The sequence below is a fragment of the Ammodytes marinus genome (genome assembly GCF_949987685.1).
Source record: "Ammodytes marinus genome assembly, chromosome: 13".
Taxonomy (NCBI): Eukaryota; Metazoa; Chordata; class Actinopteri; order Uranoscopiformes; family Ammodytidae; genus Ammodytes; species Ammodytes marinus.
The window spans coordinates 27,907,137-27,935,122 of record NC_137217.1 but is presented as its reverse complement, the minus strand read 5'-3'; the positions used below and the strand labels follow the sequence as shown (position 1 = coordinate 27,935,122).

Below are 27,986 nucleotides of genomic sequence, written 5' to 3'. Positions count from 1 at the left end.
CTAAAGGATTATTATTTGTAAAGATAATTTTAAGTTTACTGATTGCAATGTGCTTTAAAAGGTGGCTCCTTGTTACAGGTCCTGTTCAGTCCACTGTGTCACATAAGATCTGGTCAGTGAGTTAGATGCAGAGGCTGATTATAAATCTCCCACTATAGACAGTGTGGCTAAGTGGAATCCTCTACATCCATCTCTGCACACAGTGATCAAATACATTTTCTTTTCCCTCTCTGAAGTGTCATCTGATTGGTCGGCCCTCTTTCATCACCATGGTCACAACCTTTGTACCAGGAGACTGTGAGGCCCGTCTGAGGCAGCCCATCAACATCCAATCAGCGTTTTACGAGCTGCAGATACTGCAATGAGAGTGACTGTGGTTGACTCTCTGCCTATGAATAACAAATAGCAGTGTGCATATATAGGCTTTACTGAGCAGCTGTGGAGCTTTCTCACTGCATTATAAAGTATGATCCCTTATTATCCAAAAACAAATACATATACTTATTATACCAGTAAGGGGTGCACACTATATCGAAAAGGTATCGTTATCTTGATATATACATTCAGTATACATATCGCAGGTTTTCCTGATGCAGAACTACCAGTCAATTTATGCTAAAAGCTTTTTTTGAGGAAAAAAAATGAAATACATTAGCTCATGGTACAAAGAGTTTTCGTGAAACAAAGTCATTTTCCAAACTGTTCTGGCATCTCTAATGAAGTGTGAATTGATAATAGATAAACGGTGGAGAGGGGGCCGAGCAAAGGACCCTGGCTGCCTGTTGGCTGCTGATGAAAGACTCAATTATGTAATCCCATTTTCTCCCAGGCAGAGAAGACACCACAGGGGTGGTTAGTATAGCCTCACACACTAACACATGTGAAACGGACAATGTGGTCAGACTAAAAGCATGCTAACAAAAGACACAGCAGCAGGCAAAAACATGGGACCTAAATGAGTCATATATAGTGCCTACCAGCTACCCTGAGTCCACAATGCACCAATACACCAACAACATTATCAACAAACAACATCTGAAGAAAATCCTGATTTGATCAAATATTAAAGCACCCTCTAGTAAAGTGTTTAATATTTAATGTAAGCTAAAGTTGAGTCCTTTTTTCTCCCTTTTCCTGGTATAGACGTATACCACTTACAAATGGGCTTTTGGTTTGATTGCTAATGGCATCAAATGACTGTCTAACTCTCCCACAGAGATTTATCAACTCAGCTTCAAGGAGCAATTTCTTGCATCTTTCAGCTCATTATTTTGAAATATTTATGAATGTGGGCTGGTTTTCAGTCACACCCTGGCATCCTATGCACTTGGCTTATTAAAGTGATATCATGTCAATATCGTGTATGGCCAAAAAAAGGTTCAATACAATCCATCCACATCCTCTATTAATTCTAATGAGTGCTATCTTTTGTAGGTAATTAATTCTTGAAAACATACAGCTAAAAGGGAACAAATGATGACTAAAATTAATAAAAAAATAAAAATGTTGAGATACCTGCCTCCTAACTTGCTTCCATCCTAAATTTAAGCACTTTTTTGGATAAAATAAATGTATATATTGTTTCATAATTTGGCTGAGTTGACATTTTACAATAGAGCTTTGGGGGTTCTTTTTGCCAGTCACGATTCTTCTTCTTCTAAACAAAGAGCCGATGGTTGTGATTATGAATATTGCAACTGGAAAACTCATCAAATCATTGGTGGTATTTTCAGCTGTACGCTTCATTGAACTGCAACACGGTCTTCCTCTTCAGTAGATAGCGTTTTGGGAATATTATAATTTCATTAGTAATAGTCCATTCTCAACTATTTACCTTTCAGAGGAGCACTAGAGACTTCCATCTGCCACTGATGGAGGTGTAACCACATTAGCCCGGCCCGTGACGAAGACAGTTCTTTCAACACCAGTGCATAAAAGCCATTCATAACTCTGGCTGATAGCCCTGAGCGTTTAACAATTACTGCCTTTACTGCACTGTTAAAACGCAAACGTTGGGAGCATCTGCTAAAGTGAGCTGCCCGAAATAGATTTCAAGTCAGAGGCCTTGGCACCCGATGATAGCAGCGGGACATTTTTATTTAGTGGGAATGCAAGAACCCATTTAGCGTCAGACAGTTTTTTGGCAGGGGGGGGGGGGGGGGAGACAAGTGGTAACTGGGCTCTGAGAAGATGGATGAGGGGGGAAGAAACCATAGAACTGTGCACCGCGACAGTCGCCCTTAAACCACTTTCTGAGAAACATTCTCGCTATAAACCGGCGTTGATGAAGTCCCATCACCCTCACAGCCTCATTTATTTCCTTGACAGCATGAGGTAGACTAGAGAGAGAGAGATACCATCTCTTTTTCCTCTTGCCCTGATCCGTAAATAGGTCCAATCGAAAAAGTCTGCAAGGTGAATCATGACTCAGGCTCCTTAGTATTCCAGAATTTGCCATATAACTCAAAGCAGACGAAAACAGTGCAATCAACCTTGTTACCGGCCGCAACATGCAGCTGGTTTCAGTAAAAAAAAACTCTGATAACCACTCTACCAATCCAGCACCAAAAAACAGATGTTACAAAGTTAGCAACTAGCTTGTGGATATAGCAGAGCTTTTGGCAACTGAAGAAATAGTTACTTTGTCACGGACCAAAACAGAGTTCAAATGAGAGTGAATATTGGGCTTACATTTTAGAAGTGTTGATAGCCAATCGACTGCCAACGCATTATCTTTTTTTTAATTCTTAAGTCACAATATAATATACTATCTTAAATATTCAAGATCCAAAAGACACCAAATATTTCAGCTTTTTTTTTCCTTTTCTTTTTAACCCAGAATGTGTGGTAAATATGTATAAACTAATGCAGAAGACATGTAGAATATGATGGGGCCATAAAAATAACGTTTTGGTCAGTTTGAACATCACATAGCTTTCATGAAGAGTTGGAACAAGCCGGTTGTTGAATTGGTGATATAGAGGCATCTTGACAGTGATCTCATTGGCAAAGACTTATTCAGGATAATTCAGTTAATGACAGAGCTTCTGAGAGCAAAAAATGACATTCCGAAACAACATATGAAATGTTACTACAGCTCTCTGGGCTATGTTGTAGATTTAAGTACTTATATAAGTATTATTTCTACATTGGAATTTCACACTATTGTTCAGAGTTGCATCAAATTAGCGACCCTTCATTTTCCACCAGGATGAGTCATTCCTGTCTCTAAATATAACTTCATCTTTCATCACCCAGCAGATGCAATAACACCTTCACACGCGCCTGCAACTGCATTTTTTTTATCAACGATTAAATCTAGTCTAGGAATATTAATTATTTGTTCTCACACATTCCTGCAGCGCACATACTGTGTCTGTACTGTAGTTGTATGCTATTGTTTCCGTATTTTCTCCATTTCCATTCACAGATTTACACACTGAACTAAATCTTGATGCTCATTTCATGCCACAGATGCTGCAGGTCGGGGGTGTGACAGAGATGGACATGGGTGATGACATTCATTGTGAGTGTTTATGTCCATGTGTCTGTGTCTGTGTCTGTCTCTGTGTGTGTGTGTGTGTGTGTGTGTGTGTGTGCGTGCGTGCGTGTGAGCGTGCGTGTGAGCGTGCGTGCGTGTGTGTGTATGAGAGAGAGAGAGAGAGCTTGTAAGTTATAGGCTTGCATGATAAGGTCAGTTGTGAATCCTCAGAGCTGCAGATGGCAGGTAATGTCGTGCGGCGCTAAATTAATTTCTCTTGACATCTTTAAGTTTCTCGTCGTGAAGCACTCAGTGAATTCTCTCCTGTGATAGATAGTTCCCCAGGCTCGGCACAATCCCCATCAAGAGGACATGCTGATAGGAAAAAGCATGGATTCTGAATGAATTATGATTTGTTCAATCCTGAAATACTACTGTGCCTAATATCCATGATGTAGTCTAAAATACAAATCATCAGCTACAAAACCATAGTTACAGGCTTCGAATGACAAATTACATTCTTCTCAATCTGTGTTTTTTTTTATGGATTCGGTGGGTGTCTCTTTTTTCCAGACTCACGGTTGTGATGTCATTTTCAGAACTCAACCACTTCACTTAGTTTCTTAGCAACACAAAGCGCTGCAATCAATTTGGTGAGGGGATGAGGTCGTAGGGTTTGGGAAGTCAATAAAAGTGATTCACCAGTGCTTTGTCTTAGCCACAGAGCATCAGTGTGACTCATGTATCATAACCGTTTCAGAGCATGTACTGTCTCACAATGGGCTTTAATGCATCTATTTTGCTTTCTTGCTGGTTATTTGGGGGCATTATTCCTCAACAATTGTCACGGAAGAACAGTGCAATGTAAAAAAGTATTCAATACCCTTCACTTTTTTGACACTTTATTGTGTTGTAGTAATTTTGAATTGATCAAAATTGCCATTTTTGACCATCAATCTTAACTCAATAAGCCATAATGACCTTTCTGAAGCTGCTGTTTGTGTGTTCAAATCATTATTCATCACAGCCCCACTAAGATGCACACCACAACATTAAAACCTGAGTTTGTTCAATCAACTACATAACCACTTACTATATCTCAGTCTGGAAATCTTCTCTGCTCTCAAAAGTACATCAGGAGCGTTGCATTCTGGGTCAGGTCAGCTGCAGCCCACGCCCTTTGCTCTGTTTGAAGATTCCCCCCCTCAAGACTCAGTCAACAAACACCTACGCTGATAGGAGAGCACACTAACGGCTGCCATGATGCTTCTGAGACCACAGGAGGAGATTACATTCAGGCCGTATGTTCATTTCAAATCAGCTCGCCAAAGTGGGAAAGAGAGACCAGGCAGCTGCCTTTATAAATATATATATTTATAACATTAAACTGTGGGAGGGTGTACAGGTTGCTGAGTACTAGGAAACAAGCCGGTTAAAATGCTGACAGTGTAGTTGCGATAAACTATTCAACTTATGTGCAGTTCATGGAAGCTTTTGCATGCACCATTTCAAATGCCTTGCAAGTTTAGTCCATATTAAATACTGTCTGTCCAGCTTTCTATCTATCTATCTATCTATCTATCTATCTATCTATCTATCTATCTATCTATCTATCTATCTATCTATCTATCTATCTATCTATCTATCTATCTATCTATCTATCTATCCATCCATCCATCCATCCATCCATCCATCCATCCATCCATCCATCCATCTATCTATCTATCTATCTATCTATCTATCTATCTTCTTCCACCCAGCCATCTTTCAAGCCACTCATTAAAGTTTTGAAAAGAGATTTAATTCCCGAGAAGGTCATTTACACAAAAATGATTTGTATTGGCTCAAGCACCACAGGGGTCTGAGGAGGTTAAATCAATATCATGTACTAATCACAATATTATAAAGTCATTGAAAAGCCCTCTACATTTCCACGGAGGTGAAACATTTTGCAATATGTTAAATATGTTACAAACACACACACACACACACACACACACACACACACACACACACACACACACACACACACACACACACACACACACACACACACACTGGCTTTTACTCATTGTCCTAGTCCAGCCAAAGCCTTGTGGTGGTAGCTCTAAATTTCACTCATCCCCAGGCATTTTTTCATCCTTTCTTCATCCATCATGTTTATATCAGCTACTCTGGTCTGAGCTTGGAGGGGCAGTGGAGACTTGCTGAGGCTGCGTGAGGCGACCATCCATTATTCATGTCTTGTTTTGCTGGGCACAAGGACAGCGGTGCCCGAGTCGACTCGCCCCTCAGCAGTGATGTATTGGCGCGATAATAAAAAAAAACACACACCCTCCTCACTACTGCCTCGGTCCACTTCCTGATCATCTGCATCAACCACATTGTGACATCTACACAGAGTCTACACAGGGACTGACAGCTGTATGCAGCTGCACCATGTTACTGAATGGCTGCTGGCCCATCCAGGCTAACAAACACAACAGCAGCCTGAGAGAGTAAGGGCTGTGGTGATTGGTTGTTATAGGCTCACTGGGTCATAGCTCCTCCCCAGCCCCCAAAGGCCCTTTGGGAGAATCTGCAGCCCCACATTAGTCACGTCATTTGTTCCTCTGCACCGTCACCGTGGTGGCACCGAGGCGGCTAGCAACACCATGTCAAACACAGTGACGTCAGCTCTCTGCATCCATTTTGGCTCTGCTCACTGCAAAATGGACTGAAGAGGAGTCAGACCGAAGGGCAGCTGAGAGGTGCAGTTCAAACTCTGCTGCACGGTTCATAATGTGTGTGTGTGTGTGTGTGTGTGTGTGTGTGTGTGTGTGTGTAATTCAAGACGTGTGCACAAAATGAGGTTTTCACAGAAAGTACAAGCAGCTCAATTTCTAGGCATTTTCCAGTGTTCAGCTCATGTGTAATGTCTCCACAAGTTCATTTTGTTTTGACCTGCAGTGACATCAAAATGTCTTACACTGAAGATGTGTTTCTTAAAAAAAATGGCTGACAAGCTGACAACCGTCAAATTACAAATGTACAACATTTTACATCAATACATCCGGTGGATGATGTGATATTTAACTCCGGACCACAGTGGTGGAATTAATGACGAACACAATTGTGAAGAAAAAGGGCCAGAGATGATGAAATCAGGTCAGGCAGTAGGCCTAGATGCTCTGCTGCTGTGATACTGAACATGTGCTTCATGGCAACATCACTAATTCCAAGGAAAAAAATGAATTTTTCCTAGAAGACGCCAAAGAATATGTAGGCCAGACGCTCTATGCAGATTTTATGACCACCGCACTCTGCAGATCCTCCGCTGTGTCTTGTCTCTCTTGGTGAACAATGAGTGTAATATTTTTTTCATATTTTAATGGCTGAGTGGATCAAATTGTTAGCTCTTTCTTCCCTGTGCATCAAAGCCTTGTTGTGTTTCTGCTGGAGGGGTGGCGTATGTTACCTGGGTGGCGTATGTTACCTAAGTACTGTGTCCAGACCAGATTCACCAAATACTATAGTCTTTAAAGAAGTGGAGCAGACGAGAGGCGATGCTTTATTTAATCAAATCACATTTGCATAGAAGTTCCTTTCTAGGAAATCATTGTTACATTAAGAGGAATATGTGGGGCTTGTTAAGTAGATCTTCAACCCCTGATGATCACCTGACTACAGAAGCAGCCAATGAAGGAACAGATATAATAGCCAATCAATATTATTCATATACATTTCTTTATAAATGCAGAAGATAGAAGTTAGATGCCTCTTCTGGAATATACGATCAAGATGTCATGATGAGTTACGTTCTTGACACAAATTGCTTCTTCAAGCCAGCCATCTGGAGACAGCCATCGATTAGCTCTCAGTCTCACAGTAAATCTTTAACAAGAGAGAGAGAGAGGAACGTTTTCAGGGGGGCCGCAGCATCACTGGCCAAAAACAGATATGTGTCTAGAAAGATTACGCAACACAAATGTACCTCTGTTTCCTTAATGCTATGATCTAACTGTTCAAGGCACAGATATGCGAAAAGACACATTTCATATAGCCTTATGTTAATTGACCAATAAAGCAACTTAACTTATCTTAACAGCTGTGCTAATTGCTGATCCCGACAACATCCGGATGGGCAAGTTGAGGAGGAGAGCTGTGCTCCACTGCACTGGAACAACCTGTGTGTGTGTGTATGTGTGTGTGTGTGTGTGTGTGTGTGTGTGTGTGTGTGTGTGTGTGTGTGTGTGTGTGTTTTTCCCTTTAGATGTTATGCTAATCTAATGTATCGGGCACCATTGCTCCCAGCTGCAGGGCAAGGCGAGTTGTAACTTGTGACAGGGCTAGTCTCCCCGGACCGACGGGAGCATGGCCCAATCAGCAGAGGTAGCAGGCAGAAAATGAGAACTCCAAACAGAGCTGCTCCCTTAGCCCCTCATGGTTTTCATGTGGTGCTCCAGTGTGTTACGCTGTGTGTGTGAAATGGGGACGTCAGCCTCACCTGCTGCAACACAGAGCTGTCGAGTCACTCTGCTATTTGTTGTGATGTGGGACGTTGAGTGAGGCTTTGGGGCATAAATAGATTTCAATAGAATAATTCAATATGTTGTGAATTATTTTCTTTATCCATAAACTGCATTGACATCATTCATCTTAAGGTGTAATAGGCTGCAAGTAATGATTTATTAATATGCTGATTTATTTTCTCCAAATATATAAAATAGTGAAATATCATCATTGTGACTTCCCACAGCCCATACACTGTCACAAATAAGGGTAAAGTAAGAGTCCATTTGTGTCCTCCAAGGTACAATCTACAGTAATGTACCCCATAGGGGCAATTATCGGACCACACAGTATCTTTTTTATTGGCCCAAAAGGGGACATATACGTTTACCAAGCAGTGTTATATTTGAAGTGTTTTTTTAATTTCTTCCTTATTGAAGGTGCATTTCAACCTGTAGGTTATGGTTGAGTAGCCTTGAAATAAAATAAATACAGGTTTTGTGAGTAAATTTGTGGAAATGAAAGACAAGGGTACAAATGATAACCCTAATGTCAGGGGTAGAGACCCAGTGATGCGCCGCTGTACCCCTAAAGGTACAAGAATGGGCTTCATTTTGAGAGTATGCTTAAAAATTTTACCAACAGTCTAAACAACAGAATATTCAGTTGACTATCATATACATATGAGCTAGAAAAGCATCAAGGCTTGACATTTGAGAACTAGTACCGGCTTTGTGAGAAAATGACCTCTGAATAATTCATTTTCTGTCAATTGGCAAATCCTTGCAGCTGGGAAAGCAATGTTTCTCTGCTTTAATTCATGTATCAATTTCCAGAAGCTCAACTTTAAGATTCATATTGAAGACTTCTAAATAAATGATTTGCACCGTTAAAAGGGTCAGGGATTGGAATCCTACTGCTGGTTTGGGCCTTGTTCTATTAGAGTGTGTCCTTCTTTGGAGGAAGCACCAGAACCCTGCATGACCAAAGGCTCCAACGCTCTACTGTACAGGTGTAGAAAATATATTGAATGAGGGAGTGCATTTCAACATAACCAACAAAGATAAACCATAACACAAAACACGGAAGAGCAATCTCTAGGAAGGCTGGATGGGTGCTGGATTATTTATTTTTTTGGTGCCAAACGCATCAGGGTACACTTAATTGCTGTAAACTACAGGGAGCTGTCAAGTTAATGATGGAACCAATGCAGCCTTCCACTCAGTAGTCCTGCAGGTTTGCATACTGCTGCAAACCCACTCCTCACTTGCATCCCATCATGTTGGATGGATGCATATCTCACAAACTGCCAGAGCTGCAATCATGGCTGCCATGGGGAAAAGACATAAAACATGCAAAGTTCACCTCCGAACACAGAAAAGACTGTACATCTATATTCCATCTTCTATAATTTTACCAACATCATGATACCAAGGAGCCAAAGGACACTCGCAATATCCCACAACCCCCCATCTCATGGCAATGTCGTTACAGCACAGATACTGACATAAACCACCGCAAAGCAACACCACAGAGGAAAGCAAGAGCGAGCGAGAGGGGGAAAATTGCTCATCACTCTTTCTCAATCATATTCTCCCCGCTGGGTTTCTACAAGGTCATTTTGGCGCACGACGCACGACGGGGAACCCAAGCAGCTACACTGGCGCTGTTTACGCTTTCTGCGATATTATAGACCTACAATTTAAATGCAAAAAACACATTATATGAAGGATAACTCTTTCTTTTACTATCTGATAAAGGGGAAAAGGCAGAAAATTCAAATGTATGACTGTGTGTACTGTACATAAAAGGCGGAAGAGGCGAAGGAGAGGGACAAGGGCATCTGTGCCAAAATACGATCGCCAAACTCAAAATCGAAAATGTGGATCGATTGAGTAAGTGGGAAGCTTGACATCTGTGGTATTTATAACATTAAAACCTGACACTGTCAACCTCCTGCATGTTGTTCCCTTCCTCCATCCTCCTCAGAGTGAATTCTCAATATGCGCTCAGATGGATGATGATGGACGCTCTTAACGCACGAGACCTTAGCCTCCTCGCAAGAACAAGAACGAGGGGGCGCATTTCGCCAAAAATCCACAATGAGAAATCTTAAAATATTGGCTTAATGGAACATTTTCAACGAGTAGCCGACATTTTCTCATCTGTAGGTCGAAATATTTCATTCATTCTCTTCGGGTACCGGTTTAGGGGTCAACGCGTTGCGCACACCAGGCCTAAAAACTAGATTATACTTGTGAAAACAAATGTCGAGTTGTAGCCTATATCACTAAAACCTATAAAATATTCATGTAATTCTGCACCCGGATGCAAGAAAACGGCAGCTACTTAGGAAATGACACGAATGCAATAAAAAGAAGATTAAGATTAAATTGCGCTTTTCAGGAGGATTATTTATTGGTCTTACCTTGTGTTTGGGAGGGACAGCGCGTTTTTTAGGGTGGCAGGAATCCGGTATTTTTCGAGCCAGGGAGTCACCCCGAGTAAGGTACCTGAAGCGAAAAAGGTCCAGTGTGTCCCTGTGATGTACACTGACGTAGTAAGCGGAGAGCTGCACCCCTCCTCCGCCCCTTTTACTTACTACTCAGCATCCCTCTTGGATGGAGACACCGCCTCCTCGTCCTCCACTCTCATGTAGCACACACCATTCCTCTCTGAAATAATAGGGGGGGTCTGCTAATTTGCATGGAAACAGAAACAGCAAAAAGGTGATTTATTATTATTTTTCTGCTTAGTGATATAATAATTGTTGAGATTAAATATTACAATAAATTCACTCTCTGTATGGGATGCACAGACACAACCAAGCGGAAGAGCTGCTCTCTACATTCACGCTCACTGTATCACGGTTAGAGTGTCATATGTTCCATATGCACCAAATGGTTGGTGCAATCAACTGTGCAAGACGAGCCTCTCCCTGCACGTGCCTGGGCTCGTGCCTGTAATTGGCCATGTTAAAAAGAAAAAGGAAGAAAAAAAAATCGCAAGGATGCCCCTGGTGGAAAACAAATGAAATCCTGTCCTGTATATTTTTGTAAGGATGTGATACAAATATAATTGCAGTGCCCTGCAGCCTGTATAATACACCGTTGTTTTTAAATAACATAATATATATATAACATATTAGATAAGCCAACACACACCAAAAGAGACTATTTATATTCATTTCCTCCCGTCTTTATTTCAATCCAGAATTTCTTATTTTCTTAAATTTATTTGTAAAAATGTGATTCCTAAAACCAAACATTGATATGAATCTAATCTATACATGATGGCGTTTACTTTCATCATCCTGTACGTTTTACTACTAAGACTCAGTTGTTTATTTAAACCTCCATTAACAGATTTGTATAAAACACCACATATTAACACACTATTAAGTTGATAAGGTGAACATGGCAAACAAACAGTTGCAACACTTGCATTCATTTTGAGTTGTGTTTCTGGCCACCTGATGAATTTCAGTCTCATTTCACTTAATTTGGTTGACACAACCTAATAAAGGAAATATCTGTCTCTTGAGCTGTTGAATGGTCCATTACATTCACCTTTCAGTTGCTGATTTAGTCTGTCATTTGGTGCTGGGGAGCTGCAATACAGTGAGTTTATCAGACAGAGCCTTTTGGGGTTTTCAGAGTTGCAAGCATTCAACCAAATGTCATTCATGATAGTAATACTATTTCATCTCCTGTTCAAATATTTGTCCGACAGGAATACAGGAAATGTGCCTGTCGAGTGTTGTAAACTAAAGATAGAATAAAAAATTGCCACGAGACAAACCCAGTGGAAGTAAATAAGCTTATAACACAACAGCACCATAAAAACTCATTAACTGAGAACTCCTCATTCATGCCTCCTGAAAAGAAACATAAGTGCTTCTCCCTGTCCTCCTAGGAAATTAAAATGGCCGCCTCTGATTGGTCTAAACACCACATGACATCCATTCATGGTGAAACACCTCCACTGTGCCTTCAGCGCCTCAGTCTTTTCAGCCAGATTGGTCCAGTTGGTTGTCATCGGGAGCCTCCAGATCAGACAAGGCTTCACATCTGGCCTGAGGCTTTCTCTGCTGCTATTGTCTGTGTGGGTCATCTATTGATCAGCTGGACTAACAGGCTGCTATCTGCTAGCACCAGCGCCTCCCTCCTCTGTCCCACTCTGTCTGATTGTGAGGAGTGCTGAGTGACAAAGTGACATGTTATTGGTTGTAGACAATGAATGTGCTGTGATGTTTTATCATGTGTTTTTTCAATGGAGCACATAGTTGTCCAGCAGCTGCAGAAAGAAAACATAATGTAGATCTCTACACATCTCTCTGTGATGAAGAGGCCTATAGAAATAGTCTGCAGTGATATCAAAAAGCTTTAATATATTAGTTTTAAATTCAATACTAAAAGCTTGCTATGGATTACAGCACTTTAAAGGGTTAAATGGCAGCTATTCATTTGAATTTCCACTATCCACATCCAGATAGTTCCTGCAGTTACAACATGGCGTCATTTTGTAGCAAATTCAACATGAAATGATAACAATACATATTGATAGCCATGAGTATTCGACCCTGTAGCTGCTGGAAATGACTCAGCGTCCACAGCCATTCTAGCAGCTCTGTGAGGCTGTAGGCTATGTTAATGTGCCACACTGCTGCTTGGAGCTACGTAAATGCTTACATGCTCTCCATAACAATGCTGACATTATTCTTGTTAGCATCGTTCATCAATTTATATCATGTTTACCATGCTCACCATCTTGGTTTGATGTGCTAGCGCTTACATTTTGCCAGCAAAAGAAGAAAAAATAAAGAAAAACATTAACACATTATATATATTTTTTAAATGTGTTAAACAGAGAGAGATGGTTCCATGAGCAGAGGTTGCAAGGTCAGAGGCCTTGATAGTTGTCATGTCAGAACTGAGAAAACGTAACACGATTAATCTACAAGCAAGAGTTATCTCAAAGTGACTTAGGAATGTTTTCTTTGTTTATTTGACTTTTTTGATTGATTTGCACCTTCATTGAAAGGTTTGAGATTTGCTGCGGGAGATTGGACTCGGACCGTTCTTGATTGACTGGAGATAGCCTTTGACTTAGACTTCCACCCAAAAACTTAATATAAAAAGCTTTGAAGTTGTTACAGAAATGTGTTCATCCCTTTGCCCTGTGGACTGAATGTTCTTCGCTCATTGTCTTGCCCGCAGTGTGATCGAAACTCCAGTCTGAAGAAAAGCTGACCACACGACGGGCTACAGCTGTGATCTGACATCATTGATTTCTGCTCCATGCGGCTGGATAGTTGTTTCAATGTCCGTCCCCTCCACCAAGAAACATTCTGCTACGACCCGGTTCCTTTGCCTAACTCAGTCTCCTTGTCCTTTCTGAAATCAATAAAACAGTCATTATGTGATGTTTTATATTATGTGAAAGAGAGAGAAAGATGTGAAGAGAAGGGAAAATAATGAACACATCTCCATCTTGAAGAAACTGGCCCACACTACACAGCACACTAGAATATCATCTCAACAGTCCAAATGATACCTCCAGACGCACACTGCAGCTCCACAGTGTGTATGTATGTGTGTGTGTGTGTGTGTGTGTGTGTGTGTGGGGGGGGGGATAAAGTAGAATATCCTCTATTGTCATTGCACAAGTACAACAAGATTCAGTGTGCAATGCTAGTGAAAAACACACATACTATAGAAGATAGCACAATAAAAACAATAACAAGGGACTTCGAACAGTAAAGGCAATAAAAACACACTAAATACTGTACATGTAGTAAAAATTGTTCCGATTGAAATTGTATTGAGTCAGGTGGAGCAATAGACACTGTACGTACTGCAAGTGTGTAAGAGGCAGTTTGCCATGTTATTGTCAGTGCACCTTTATCGGGGACACTTAGCACCTTTATCGGGGACACTTAGCAGACTGATTTAGTGCAATTAAGGCTCTTGGGATGAAACTGTTCTGTGGCGTCTGCCAGATGGAAGGAGTTGAAACAGACTGCGTGTGTGTGTTTATCTGCAGCTGTTGACTCTAATTGTTCTTTTTAATTGCGTCTTTCTTTACCTGCCTCAGTGAAATGCAAGGTCGAGCCGTGCCTGGTTGACACACAATTTCATTTCCAGACACAATCAAATTTTCTGGACTCAGTAACACAGTCAGAGTCAATTTGATGATGTGCGTCTGCCTGGGCCTCGACTGCAGATATATGTGATGTAATCAAACATAACAGTAAACATAAGGCTTAACATTAAACCACACAGGTACATGTGTGGAACAGCAAAATAAATATTGGCTAAATGACTGGCCTTCTGTATATTTTTCATCTCTCAGCATGATTCAGTAACCTCCACTAGGGATTTAATGTGAGTACCTCTGACAAACTAAGATTCTTATTCCCGTGGAAGCTTACTGTAGAATACACTGTGATGGCTAGTGTTTATGATTATTTGTTTATTGCAGAAAAAAATTCTCTCTATCAATCATGATGAATAATCAAATGTTTGTGTTTTGGTGTTAGAGTCAATACATGGCGCCATCTGGTGGTTACTTCAGGTGACGCTCAGAGCCTGTCATTGTCATTGCCCAAATATTCAGTCGGCCAGAATAACTACTTCTTCTTCTCAGTACTAAAGAACAATGAGCTAATTTATTTGTTTTAATTAAAATACACCATATACCAAAATGGAAAATATGAATAACATCATAAAAAATGTTAATGATATACCTAGCCCAATAACAGACAAAAATCTAAATAAATTCACACGTTTAATATGTATTTTAATGGAAAAAGGCTACATTTCATAAGTAGCCAATGCAATGCAATGCATTGCAGAAGTCATAGGGTTGATTTTTAATTTGATAGAAAAAATTGCGTTTATTAAAATAAAGTAGTGACGCACCATGATAAACAAACCTCCAATGCAGGATGCTAATCCATTTTTCTTCATGAGATTATTATCAGGCAGGCTCATTTCTCGGTGGTTGTAAACATTTTTACATGCTAGACTAATTTAAGTCTGGCGAGACGTGAAGCCTTCATTTCTAAAACCCTCATGAGTATGTTTGAGGTGTTTCGAGGCCATTCCAGTCTCCTGCTCCACTTGGCGCTCATTGGCTGTCTCTCTCGCTCTGATTGATGCAAATGAATCACCTCAGCTGCGCCGCTGTGTGTGACGCGCTACTACCATTAGACCACTGGATCCCTACTGAGGAGGGAGAGGCACACGACGGGAGGAAACATCAGAGAAATACGATTCAAACAGGCGCACACAGAGACACACGGTGAAAGTAGCGCTTTGTTTACCTCCATTCACGTGCCTTCCATGTTGATGACGACGATGCTGATGGTGTCAGTGCATCCTTAACATTCGCATATTTAAAAACGTGCTGAGAGTGGAAGGCGGCGGCTGCTGCAGGATTTTAGGGGGGATTTTTCATTCTTTCTTTCTTTGGATGTGTCCTGATTTTAAAGACACCAGACGCGCTGGTGTCGTGTTTTGTAAAATATGACGCTCGCCACAAATGAGTTCGCTGAAGGAGCGTTGATTTTACTATGAGAGGAGACAGCAGCATGGACCTGCTGTGGAGGATCCTCGCAGCTCTCAGCTTCGACTGCTTCAAAGATTCATCGTCTTCAAGGTGCGTGCGTGCGTGTGTGTGTGTGTGTGTGTGTGTGTGTGTGTGTGTGTGTGTGTGTGTGTTTGCGTGTGCGTGTGGCGATCGATCAATACACCTTATATTTCAAATATTCTAGTTATCAGCAATGCATTGTCAGGCTTCCTTTACCTTTTGCCTTGTAAATGTACCTGCGTAGTTCTGTCATATTTGCTTTAAAAAGAGATCCACTCTGATTAATCCTTATTGTGTAACCCTCACTGCAAAGGGCTCAGCTCTTATTATATCAGATTGTTATAAGGGGAGATGTAATGTGTGTCAGTCCAGGCTGTGATACATCAGGCAAAAAAAAGATTGTTTATATCATTTAAATGGAAATAATGCCTTCACCTCACAGTCGTTATGACAACAGGTTTTTTTTTCTGAGTCATTGTTTGCTCTCATATCAAGCTCTGCCTCGTCTGAAATCCTATAAAGTCCCGAGTAAGATAATAGAATTAACGACTTTCCTGCACTCTTCTACTACAAATTCACATAATTAATTTTTTTAAATGTCTAATCTGGCTTCAGTATTACAGCCAGGTATCCACTGCACCCATTAATGAGGAAGCGCACAGTCCCCAGTCAGACACAGAACAGGTTTTTAACCAAAAGGACAGACACATGTCAACACACACCTCCATGGATTAAAGTATGGCCCTGATTGCCCAACTGAGAAACCCTTCAGGTCCTGTTTGACCAGTTTATTATTTTTCTTGGAACAAACAGCACAAAAGCCTGATTCGAGCCCCGTGGGTGTTTGGTTCACCTGTTGTATCAGGTTTTTAAGAAGCTTGGTTTAGGTTTTTTTCAGGAAAAATAACTGGCTTCCTTTTGTTTTTGCAAATTCATTCTTAAATTTAAATTAATTTCTCAATTTTTTTTCAAACAGATGTCAAAAAGGGGAAAGTTTAGTTGTTTTTCTGCTTCTTATCTTTTGAAACTGAATATGTTATGACTCTAGTTCAGACAAAACAAATGCATCTCAGCTTGGACTTTGATGGACATTTGTCACTATTTTCTGGCACATTAAGTATCAAACAATCATAATATCAAATCTCATGATGAGTAGTAGCAGCAATGGTTTGGCTTGTTTGCTGTGTGGATTTCAAGTACATTTGACCGTAAATTTGTGCTGTGACTTTAAAGTGAACATCAATACCACTTGTGTGCTATAGGCCTAATATGAAGCAGTCAGTGGGACACAGGAGGAATAAGCTACTTCTGCACCTCTACAGCTCAGACATTTTTTTTGTCCGTACTGTATGTGCGCTGACAATAGATCTGGTGTTAATACACACAGGCTCTGTAAACAGGCATGTTGCTAGCTATGCTGGGCCCCCTTGGTTTACATACCAGTTTACAGAGCCTAGGCAGATTTTTTTTTTGTGAAGAGATATTCACAAATTTTGACAGTCAATTTAGACATGCATTCTCCAGAATCCCTGGCTATACATTTTGAATAAAAAAATGCTATAATCAGAAAATGCTCACATTTGAGAAGCTGTCTTTTGCATTTTGTGCTTCATTTAATCACCTCAATTGTTCCAGCTCTGCAGTGTGTGTGTGTCTTTTCTCTGACTTCTTACCTTCCTCTCTCGTCCTCCTCAGGTCTCCCACCAAGCAGAGCTCCAGTCATGTGGGCAGCCTGGAGAGCAGCTCCCTGACCGGCTCTCTGTCTCTGGGGCTGGACGTGCCTCACTGCCAGTGCTGCATCACCTACGAGTCCCGGCTGAAGCGCCTCTCCTGCGGGCACCTCTACTGCGACCCCTGCCGCGACCAGATCGTCAACCTGGCCTTCGAAGACATCGAGGGCCTGTCCGACTTCCCCTGCCCCATGTGTAAGTCCATCCGTCAGCTGGGAGGCCTGGGCCCGGCCTCCTCCTCCGGGGATTTCTACGGGCCGTACGGCATCCTGCAGGACCAGGACAAGCAGCAGCTCACAGGCAAGGACAAGGAGGGAGGCAGTCGCTGGTGGTAAAGACAGGATGTATGGACACTTCTGATGGTGGACTTTTTAATTTTCCTCAGCTGTGACCTGGTTGATTTTTAACACACTGCCATGATAGCTATGTGGTGATGGACTATGATGATGATTGACGGCCATTGTACTTTCTTCTGTCCCTGAAACGTGAGAATGTAAGACAAAGGCATCCAGAGGTTTTCTGTGCCAAGATGCATAGTAGATGGTTGAATATGTCTCAAGTGTGGAAGAGACATCTTTTATTTTGGTCAATGTTTGTTCCCCAAAGTGTGACATTTTATGTTTTTATTAGCGTGCATGTTTTCTATTTATTTTCTATATAAAAACATTGATCAGTTAAGAAGCTGACTTTCATTCTGCCGAACATTATGTTTTAAAACTGGAGCGACCAAACCGGAGCTTTACAAAAGTTAACTGTGCAGTTAGATATTTTGTATATTTAACATTTCCTGTCAGGCGATTACATATGTACATTTTACTGTGAAAGTTTTGAGCGTTTTTTTGCACATGATTCTCAAATGATTTTATTCCGAATGAACATATTGTGTAGGACAGCTGGATTTTAATTATATTATACAGTGCCATGCTACTTTTTAAGTGTCTCCAGATCATATGTAAATATTTATTTTGATAAAAAAAAATAAAGTTTGTGAGCTGTGTATGAGAACTGGATTTTGTTTTTAGCTTTTGTAGCACAAGACAGTTTGTGAACTGATAACTTTTTATTTATCAGGATCAAAACATGCGGATACAAAAAAAATTATATTTACATCTGGCAAATTTAAGAGATGTTCGTACCATAAAAAACATTAAATTATACAACGATACCGGCCAACAGGTGAAGAGAAAGATCAAATGAGATTCTCCATTCAAAAGGGACAAAGATGATCTTCCTGTTAAAAGGCAAATGCATTGGCATCCCACCTGGAAAGCTCTGAAATTGTAGCTGATATCAATGTGCCTTGATAGTGATGAATATTTACAACAATTGAATAATTCATATAGTGCTATCAAGTGAGGTACCTTTTGACATGAGAGACGGTCGGCATCAGTCACATCTGACAACTGTTAAAAATTGAAAAAAAAACATTTTTTCCCAGATACATAACGCCGCAATTTCATTTGTCCGTTGGAATGACGCCAGTGCATCTACTTGACACCCACCTCATGCCAACAACAACCTGTTTGGAGCAGATACTTCCCTTTGTGCTTTAAATACAGTCAGCCACTTCCAAGTCCTTGACCTAAATGCTGGCTGCATACTAATACACCAGCAGGCAGGAGAGGGGAAAAAAAGGGACACATACAAGGAAGAAAAAAGCGTTCAACACTGGTACCTTCTCAAGGTACGGCAAGCAAAAAGGCAGAATAATGTATTTTTTTCCCATTCCACCAACACACATCCCAATCCCAAGATAATACTAAATTTGGTCAGAAATGATTCGGAAATCACACTTATGTACATGTATGACATCACTAAATGACCGGGCTGTAACGGTCGAATATACTTGAAATAAAGAAAAAAAGATAGATCTATATTACGAATGCCCTAAAATGATGTATGTCAAGCCAGAGCAGAATTATTATACTGCATTGCTATACAGCGACCTTATAGACAAACATACCACTCTGAACTAGAGTACAGGCCTCTAGCTGCTCTTATGCATGTGAAGAGATATGAAAGCAGTACCAAAATAGCTCTCATGCCCTAAATTCCACATAAAAGCCACCGGTCTTTTAAAAAAAAATGCCAGTTTTAAAAAAACAATCACTTTCAAAACAATATTCTACCTTTCCTATTTGAAGGCAAAATTCAAATACTATGAAAATGAGTGCGTCTTTTTTTGCACATTAACAGGACTACTTGTGGCCTTTCAAAGTGCCCTCAAGAACTATCTTATCAGACCCACTATCTATGTCCAGATAAGAAGCTTTTAATGGAAACTACAAGCTGTCTTTCTTTCCTGAAGGGTGACATGACTTTTACTTGATGTCTCTACTGCATTTCAAGATAGGTCCTAATGCAAGATATGCCTATGAAGCTGCTAGTATTTATTGTTAAGCATATTCAGCCCTTATTCTTTTTTTTATTGTCTAAGGTATATTCATCTGTGAAATACTGAACACTAAGATTTTTTTCTACAAGTATACAAAACAGTTGTCACATTTTATAAAATACAGTACAGACGATAAGTAGGAGAGTCTAGAGCTCTTGCACGGATTTTATTCAGTCTATTGCCGTTCACCGGGATCCACCCAAATGTTTCGATATCACCTTATATTCAATCAAATGTGTATTTGAATGAAAACGCATATCTGGCTCTGCTCAGTACATGATACTAGCGAGAGATTCAGGTGATTTGGTTATGGTACCGTCTGTATCGGAACAGTTCCAGATGTGAACCAGACCTCAGGAGGCTATGGAGGGCCCGTTGCTCTTAGGCAGCTTGGCGTTATTGGATGCTGGGTAATAGCGCTGGTCCGGGCGGGCCTCCGTTACTGAAGAATGCCCGAACAGGAAGGTGTGCTTGTTGCTGCTGCCTCCTCCACCATTGTCTTTGTGTGCGGGCTTGGATGGTGGAGCCTGGGCAGGTGGAGGGCCTCTGGAGCTGTGTTGATGGTGGTGGTGGTGTGTGGATGTAGGCTGTGGAGCCGCTCGGGGCATGCTGGTGCTCTGAGGCCTCTGAGCAGGGAAGAGGAAGGTGCCATTGTTGGTGTTTTGGTTCAGGTTGGTGTCGTGTCGTCGATGGGGCTCGGCTGTCTTGGTCTTGGTGGACGGCGGTGGGTGTTGATCCGTTCCAGTGGACACCTGGTCCAGCTTGTCTTTGAGCTGCTGCACCTCCCGGGCCAGACGCTCCACAGGGTGGGGGTGGTTAGCAGAGACCGGGTGGGAGAACGCCTGAGAGATGGAGGAGAGCATCATGGTCAATTTCATCTTTTACTGGGTGGTGAATAACACCTATACCAGAAGGGTCTTATGTATGATCAGAAGCATCATTATTAAAGGTGAGATACAGTACTGCAGGCAAATACATTGTTCAATACTTTCTCTGTTTACGTCAGTATATTACTCCTATGCAACCATCTTTAACCGTCAGAACTAACTGGACTGACACATTGTTCATGTTGGTCCTTTCATGGGATTCATTCAAAATGATCTTTTAACATTCAAACAATGCTACATCAACATACCCCATCCCATCCAACAACTAACTAGTGTAATGTTCCTACCTGAACATTACACTATTTAGTGTTTGTTGACATTGTTAGAGAGGAGTAAAGGACTTATTGATGCCGTAATAAGTGGTTTTTGTTGTACTAAAGTGCATTATACAAGAGTTCCATTTGTTGTATCTCTTATTTGCTACCTGATGTTTGTTTCACAGAGGTTGTTCAGTTGTTTCCGAATGAAGAGACATCTTGTGTAAATACAGCTTTGAAAATAGGGAAGAAAAGGGATTGTGTAAGCGGCCTGAAATGGCCTTTTATGGTGTGTGAAACTGTAGGGGGAAACACTTCAATTACACAAAAGCACAGAATCCAAATCTCACACACTGTTACCCACGAGTTGGTGTTTTAGCGGTTGAAACATCCTCTACAGCTCCTTGAAAAACAGATGACTGTGTCCACCCACACAACCCATTCTTAACATCACCACGGGGACAGACATCACAAAGGCTGTTCCACATCCATATTGGGAGTTGTCGATCAACAGCTCTGAGTCGTCTGCACTGTTAACAGACGGCGTCATGATGTGCATCACAGAAAACATTATGAGCCTGAGAACAGCACATATGTGGAACCTTCTGGAAATGATGAGGACCAAATTTAATAAAGCATTTGTTAAGGATGCCGCCGCCCACTTGACAAATCCGGTGACACACCCGCACTTAGACGCTACAATATTTAGACAAGACAGCCCATGGTTGCTGTGCTTCGGTAAACTGATGCATCATCCCTCAATAACCTTTCCCCCCCCTACCTCACCGACCTCCTCAAACGTCACTCCCCCACTCGCCAACTCAGATCATCTGACACCAACCTTCTGACCCCCATCACAAGATCAAAGCACCGCACCACAGGAGACAGAGCTTTTGCCATTGCTGCCCCAACCCTCTGGAACTCCCTCCCCATAAACATCCGAAATGCAGACTCAATCAATTCATTTAAAAGCCAACTCAAAACTCACCTCTTCAAGAAAGCATATGACCCCTGACCCACCCACACCACACCTGACTATTCCAAACCCCATCTTAAATTTGTATCTTGCTTTCCGTTGCTTTTGTTTCTTTTTTTTGTTTTATTTTTTGTTTCTTTTCTTATGTAGGCCTATTGTATACTCTATGTCATGTAAAGCGTCTTTGAGTGACCTCCAAAAAAGCGCTATATAAATTTTATCAATTATTATTATTATTATTATCATTGTGTATGTATGTATCAGGCCATGATTGTGCTTTCCCTTAGTGAACCACATACATTATTTTTTCATTATTTTAAATGTAAAATATTTACTTTCATTGGCTTTAAGGTACAAGTGGAAACTTTTCACAGTATCATCAGTACAAGTAGATACTTTAGACAATAATAGATTTCGGTGTAGCACCAAACGACCTGCCAATAGACTTAAACATTGGAATAGCTGACGATGTCTGGGAGGGAGCGCTAAAAAGCATAAAATCCTGCTCTATAAACTCGAGGCTTCAGTTAATTCAATTTAAGGTCACACTTAGATTGCACTATTCTAAGGTTAAACTGCATAACATTTTCCCAGATCTTTCGCCTTTATGTAACAGATGTAAGATTGCCGAGGGTACACTTGCTCACCACTTTTGGGAATGTCCAAATCTTTACAATTTTTGGTGTCTTGTATTTCAATGGTATTCTAATGTTTTAAATGCGTCTTTAACTCCTGATCCGGAAACCGCCCTGTTCGGACATTCCACAGCCCTGGGAAAATTGGACCACAATGCACGCATTATCATGGTGTATGGCATGGTTATTGCCAAAAGATGTATCCTGAGGCTGTGGAAGTCCGACTTGGCCCCCCAGTTTGATACCTGGCTGAGGGAAATGGTGGGCAGTGGAAAGGCTACGACATGAGCTGTCAGGTCACCCCCATAAATTCCCCGCTATATGGGGCCCAGTGCTGCGACACTTAGGGAACCAAAAGGTGTGAGGTTGGCCCAGTTTTGTTTTTGTTTTTGTTTTAGCTTTGTTTTGTTTCTTGTGTATTTATGCTTATTTTCTTAATCATTTTGTCTTATTTATTTCACTTTTTTTCTGTATTCCTTGTCTGTTTATGTGAGGGAGGGGGGAGGGGGAGGGGGAGGGAAGAGGGGGTTGGGTGTTGTGTATGAATTGTATGTGTTTACTTATTCTGTTTTTTTTTGTCCATATGTAAAAGAAACATAAAACCACTAAAATAAAAGTAAACAAAGTAATGACTAGTTTCAGCCACTCGTCACAGTGTGGACGTTAAAACTAATTAGTGCTTTTCCATTTGAAAATATTTAATTTAAAATGTTCCATCAGCAGGGAACCTCTCAAATGCATCTACAGACCCTTCAAGGAACCTCAGGTTGTGAGCAACTGCTTTCAGCTAAATAGGGCATCTTGATAAGTCCTTATGGACCACTAACAAAAACAATATATCAGTAAACAAACTGTAGTATTCATGTGATTCTGACTGACAGCCCAATCGTACTGGCAAAAAGATTTTTTTATTTTACAATTTTTATGTTGAGAACCTAAAACATGATAATGAACTACATTGCCTGCTTCTGATTATGATTATACCATTCTGTCTATGGGACACTTTGAACATACCTGGGCATGTAGCGCCCCCCGGAGGTAGCACTCCCTCCACAGGCCCATGCAGGGCCCCATGAGGAGGGGCAGGAGGGGCTCAAAGGGGTCGAGTGGTCCTTGAGGTCCGGAGGTGGAAGAGAGGCTGTGAGGAAACTCAGCCAGGGCCCAGGCTTTCAGCAGCCTCTCCAGGCCCGGCACGTTCTCAGAGGAGGCCGCCCTCCGGTGGCTCTTCTTGTAAACGCCTGAGCTGCTGCTGCGCCAGGGAAGCAGGTTAGCGGGGCAGGAGAAGGTTCCTCGAGAGAGCAGGAACACTGAGCCGGGGATGGTGTCAGTCAACTGCTGGGAGGAAAGAAAAAGATGCCGTCAGTCCAAGTTTAAGGTTGCAGACATTTGAATTGAAGTATACATTTCATGCACAATAAAAAATATAATGTATTATAGTGTGTGTCTTAACAATTAGACAGAAAGTGTTAAGAGTATGAACTGTAGGTATTTATTACAAAAATGATTTCCCAATTTCACTGAGATCCTGTATGATTTGAATCGCATGCATGTTTTATTGCTACCACAAGAGGGTGCAGTGGCCTGTTGCAAACACTCAGAAATGTCAGACTAGCCAAGAGCAAAGACAATTTTCCATTAACAAAATCTGTAAAAGTCCCTCTAATACTGTAGGTAGTAACTCATTACAATATGGTGATTGTAGTTGTTACGTAATTTATCAATGAAGGTCGTCTGCTGTGTTATAGTAAGCATCCAAACTGACACATGTCTGAGTACAATATGAATAGTATCTATCACTACTGACATTATTAAAGGTAAAGAGTGGCAAACAAACACCCACACATGAGATGATCTGTATGCCACTGTTTAACCTGTATGTCCCAACATGGCCACTAGAGGGAGAGTTGCATCATGAAAGAGTGGGCTGCCCTACCCATAGACTGTATATAAAAGAGACCCTACCCTGTGTGTGTCTGGGTTGGTGTTGAGGTTTCCGTTGAGCATGGGTTGGAGTGGAGCGACAGGGGGGACAGGTTGGGTGAAGCGGTCTCGTCTCTGCTTGCTGTACTGCAGGGCCCAGTCCCACACAGAGGGCAGAGGGGGGTCACACGCGTCTGAGGAAGAGTCTCTCCAGCCATTGACTGGTGTGTAGGACTGTCCCAGGTTCTGGATAGAGTAGGAGATTCATTTGTTTCAAAAGGTTTATGTTGTTATCAATTATCTAGCCAACGCAAATGTGTCCTTCTGTACAGCCAATGCTCTCATATTTTATAAATTTCAGCCTCAGTGATCATTTGGGGATAAGGTCAATTCTTTCCAATAGATACAGAAAACGGACTATCACAACTTTATCATTTACTCTACCAAAGTATCTATAGATCTAATAATATCCCAGTATAGGCCTAAAGCAATTATTTTGTGGTGACTTCACAATGTGATTAAATGTCACTGTCTAAGGCTCTATTATAAAAAATGACATGATGTGTGATAATTATTCGATCAGCCTGAAAATAACTTAAAACTTTCAAACTTAATCAGTCAGTGTATAGCAAAGCCCCTCTCAGGTGTCCAGTACCTGGGAGCGTTTGCATCTCTCTCTCTGGCAGTTGGCCAGGAAGCTGGAGAAGAGTGGCAGGTGGACGCTGTCGTGTAAGGCCAACAGGAAGTCAGCCGTCAGCTGGAAGCGAGAGGGAAACTGGGACAGGAGCTGCCAGACACAGTCTACGAACAGCAGGAAGACTGGAGCCTGCAGGGAAACAGGGAGGGGAGGGGAGGTTACAAGGTGCTTCAAAGGTGTATATATATAAAAAATAATTACAAAATACAACAATATTTTAAGGTAATGGGCCAAAACTGAGAAATATAACAAAATGTTAAAGATAAAAATACTAATAAACTGTCAAATTTTATTCACAATTTACACAACAAAAAAAAGACAAAGAAACCCACAGCCCATTCCCTCCCCCAAACCTCCTCCAACAGCTGGCACCTCAAATTCACGCTTTTTAAAAAGGTAAAATGTGTGAAGGGTGCACACCAACATCACTGTATGATTCTGTATGTTTTGCGACAGTCCATTGTTGGTGTGCAGCTGTCCCTCTCACCTCCTCCTTGTCGTTGTCACGGTGGTAGTTGATGCGGCTGTAGAAGCGGTGTCCGGCCATCACCCACTCCTTCTGCACCAGACTCTGGAAGCCCTCCTGAGTCCTACAGTGAGGGTCACACATCACCTGCACCAGGCTGGACACCACACAGCCCAGGTCCCGGTCGTCCGCTTCTGTATAGCCCAAAAAAGAAAAAGAAAAAAAAAATGTCACCAAACTCCTATTCTATAACCTGAACCTAAGACAATGTGTTGTTAATAATGTCCGCCTGCTCTGGCTTTTTAAGAACTCAGGCTTTTTTGGATGTTTCACTTCATTTACAATGTCTTGACAAAAGCAATATGACAGTATGTTACACATTTTTTGCTGATTTGAAGTCACATGTTGTGCACTATGATGAGTACATTTGTAATGTTTGACATGATCATGTGTTCCTCCTGCATTTCAGTATCTTTACGGTGTTGTAGGATAATGAGTAACTTTGATATCATGCAGAGACATTTGCTTCAACTGTGTAATAAGCTCAAACGTTTTTATTTTATTTTATTTTATTTTAGAGCACTTCTCGGGACTCACAACCCATTTGAGTTCTGCTATTTTCCTCATAAGGCCTTTTTTTGACAATACAGAGATGGAGAGCCAAACATAATATTGATTGGACAAACCTGCCTACACAAATGATTTTGAAAGACCCGGAGCAATGCACAACAAGCGAGGCACACTGAGAGACAAAGTTGTCTTGGGCTAGTGTAGTGAGTCATTACTGCAGTGGGATATTTATTGCTGATCCAGCCAAGGACTGCCGCAACAGAGAGACTTTGGAGCACCACTTATAAAATCAACCTCTCTGCTAAAACAGCAGTTTTACAGGCCGGCCTGATGTTAGTCACTTACAGCTGCAGAGTGGCAGGGAAAGTCAAACACAAGCAGCACAGTAGTAAACATCCTTAGCTGAAAGCAAACATTGTTTGAGTGATGCAGTGTTGGGTCTGTCTCTCTGGGTGTTTGAATGAATGTACCACAGATAGACAGACAAGATGATTAGACATCAACAACAGCCTACTGTTGTACAATGATTCATACAATGGAACATATGGAGTAAATCAAAATATTATCTTATCAAATCAACATTCTTTTGAATTTTAATTTCCCAATTTTTCTAAACTGTCAGATATATTGACAAGTGCAATATGAATGGTAAACACAATTCAATGTTGCTTTTTCTTGTTAGCCTTTTGCAACATCAGGAGTTAGCGACAACAATAACACAGCTAATCAGTTGGCAATGACTGGAGGAGGTGAATGCTGAAGAGTGTGCAGACAGGAGCCTCCCAGCCCGACAGAGGTCATTCCCTGGCTGAACGTTTGGGTTCATCTGCTCTGCTGCAGCATCCCCCCGCCACCTGATCCAACTCCCCGCCATGTGGTGACTAGTGACACCTCCACTCCGCATCTAAACAACAGTCAGCGTCTTCCCTTTTCTCGCGGCACAAAGTCACATAAAGGTGAGCCTTTTGTTTCTCAGGAGGGAAACTCGAACACAGTAACTCCACCCGTGTCTCCTCACACCTGCTTGGTTCCTCTCTTCCCTGGCAACTCCAGAAAAGTAAAAGGTCCAGGAATAAATGCTGTATGAAGTGATGAGCTAAGCTAAAGTATATTAGCACTGCTCTATCTTCAACAGTAGCTACATGCATCCTTCCCCACTAGAGAGGTGACCTCTCACGTCCAAAGAGTCAGTTTTTGAAGCAAATGGTAAGTTCAATAAGGACTCTGCATTCACCTTAGCTACACGTAGCCTTGAGGGTGATGGGTTCACACAGCACTAATGGACCTTCTGTAATACTAAAATTCAAACCAATTCAGAAACATTTACACTATCAATTGCATCACAACACTCCTGGACAGACAGCCACAAAGGTATAAATGTAACTATCTTGGTACCCTTTGACACTAAATTACATGTGTACATTGGATCAGATGGCTAAAACACATCTGAAATAATATAATTTCCATGAGGAATGTTACGGTGTCATATCTCTTATATGGAGTCTATCTCGCCTCTTAGATGCAAACACAACAGTCTCAGCCTGGTGTTACTGTGTCTTTAAAAGCACGCTGCATGGAGGTCTATTGACAGTGTGCATGTAGGCCCAGTGGAGTGTGCTTGTCGCTGATATATCGCTCCTTCAGGGCAAGCCCTAATGTTGGATTAATGAGAGGGAGGCGCCGTGAATAATGAATGGATCGAATAATATGAGCCGGGCTCTGGATCACATGACTCACCTTGCAGTGCCACAGTCAGGTGACCGCCGCGAAGCAGACAAGCTACCTCTGAAGCTTTCTTCAGACACGACCTGCAGACAAATCATAGTATTCTCATCATAGTGATCACATTACAAATATGTTGATTATTATGTCAATTGTATCTATAATG

The 27,986-nt window shown here is 41.4% G+C and overlaps 1 protein-coding gene across 2 annotated transcripts in view; it reads right to left on the bottom strand.

The window, feature by feature from the left end:
• Positions 1-18,374: 18,374 nt before the first annotated feature.
• Positions 18,375-27,986, bottom strand: part of mtmr11 (myotubularin related protein 11) — a 36,685-nt gene continuing 27,073 nt past the window's right edge. For both annotated transcript variants that reach the window (XM_080038989.1, XM_080038988.1), the window contains exons 12-17: positions 27,836-27,906; positions 25,550-25,722; positions 25,021-25,191; positions 24,408-24,611; positions 23,460-23,777; positions 18,375-20,532 (exon numbers count right to left, since the gene is read on the bottom strand). In XM_080038989.1, coding sequence (XP_079895115.1) covers positions 20,044-20,532; positions 23,460-23,777; positions 24,408-24,611; positions 25,021-25,191; positions 25,550-25,722; positions 27,836-27,906 — 1,426 coding nt within the window. In that variant the 3' untranslated portion in view covers positions 18,375-20,043. The remainder of the gene's footprint in view (positions 20,533-23,459; positions 23,778-24,407; positions 24,612-25,020; positions 25,192-25,549; positions 25,723-27,835; positions 27,907-27,986) is intronic.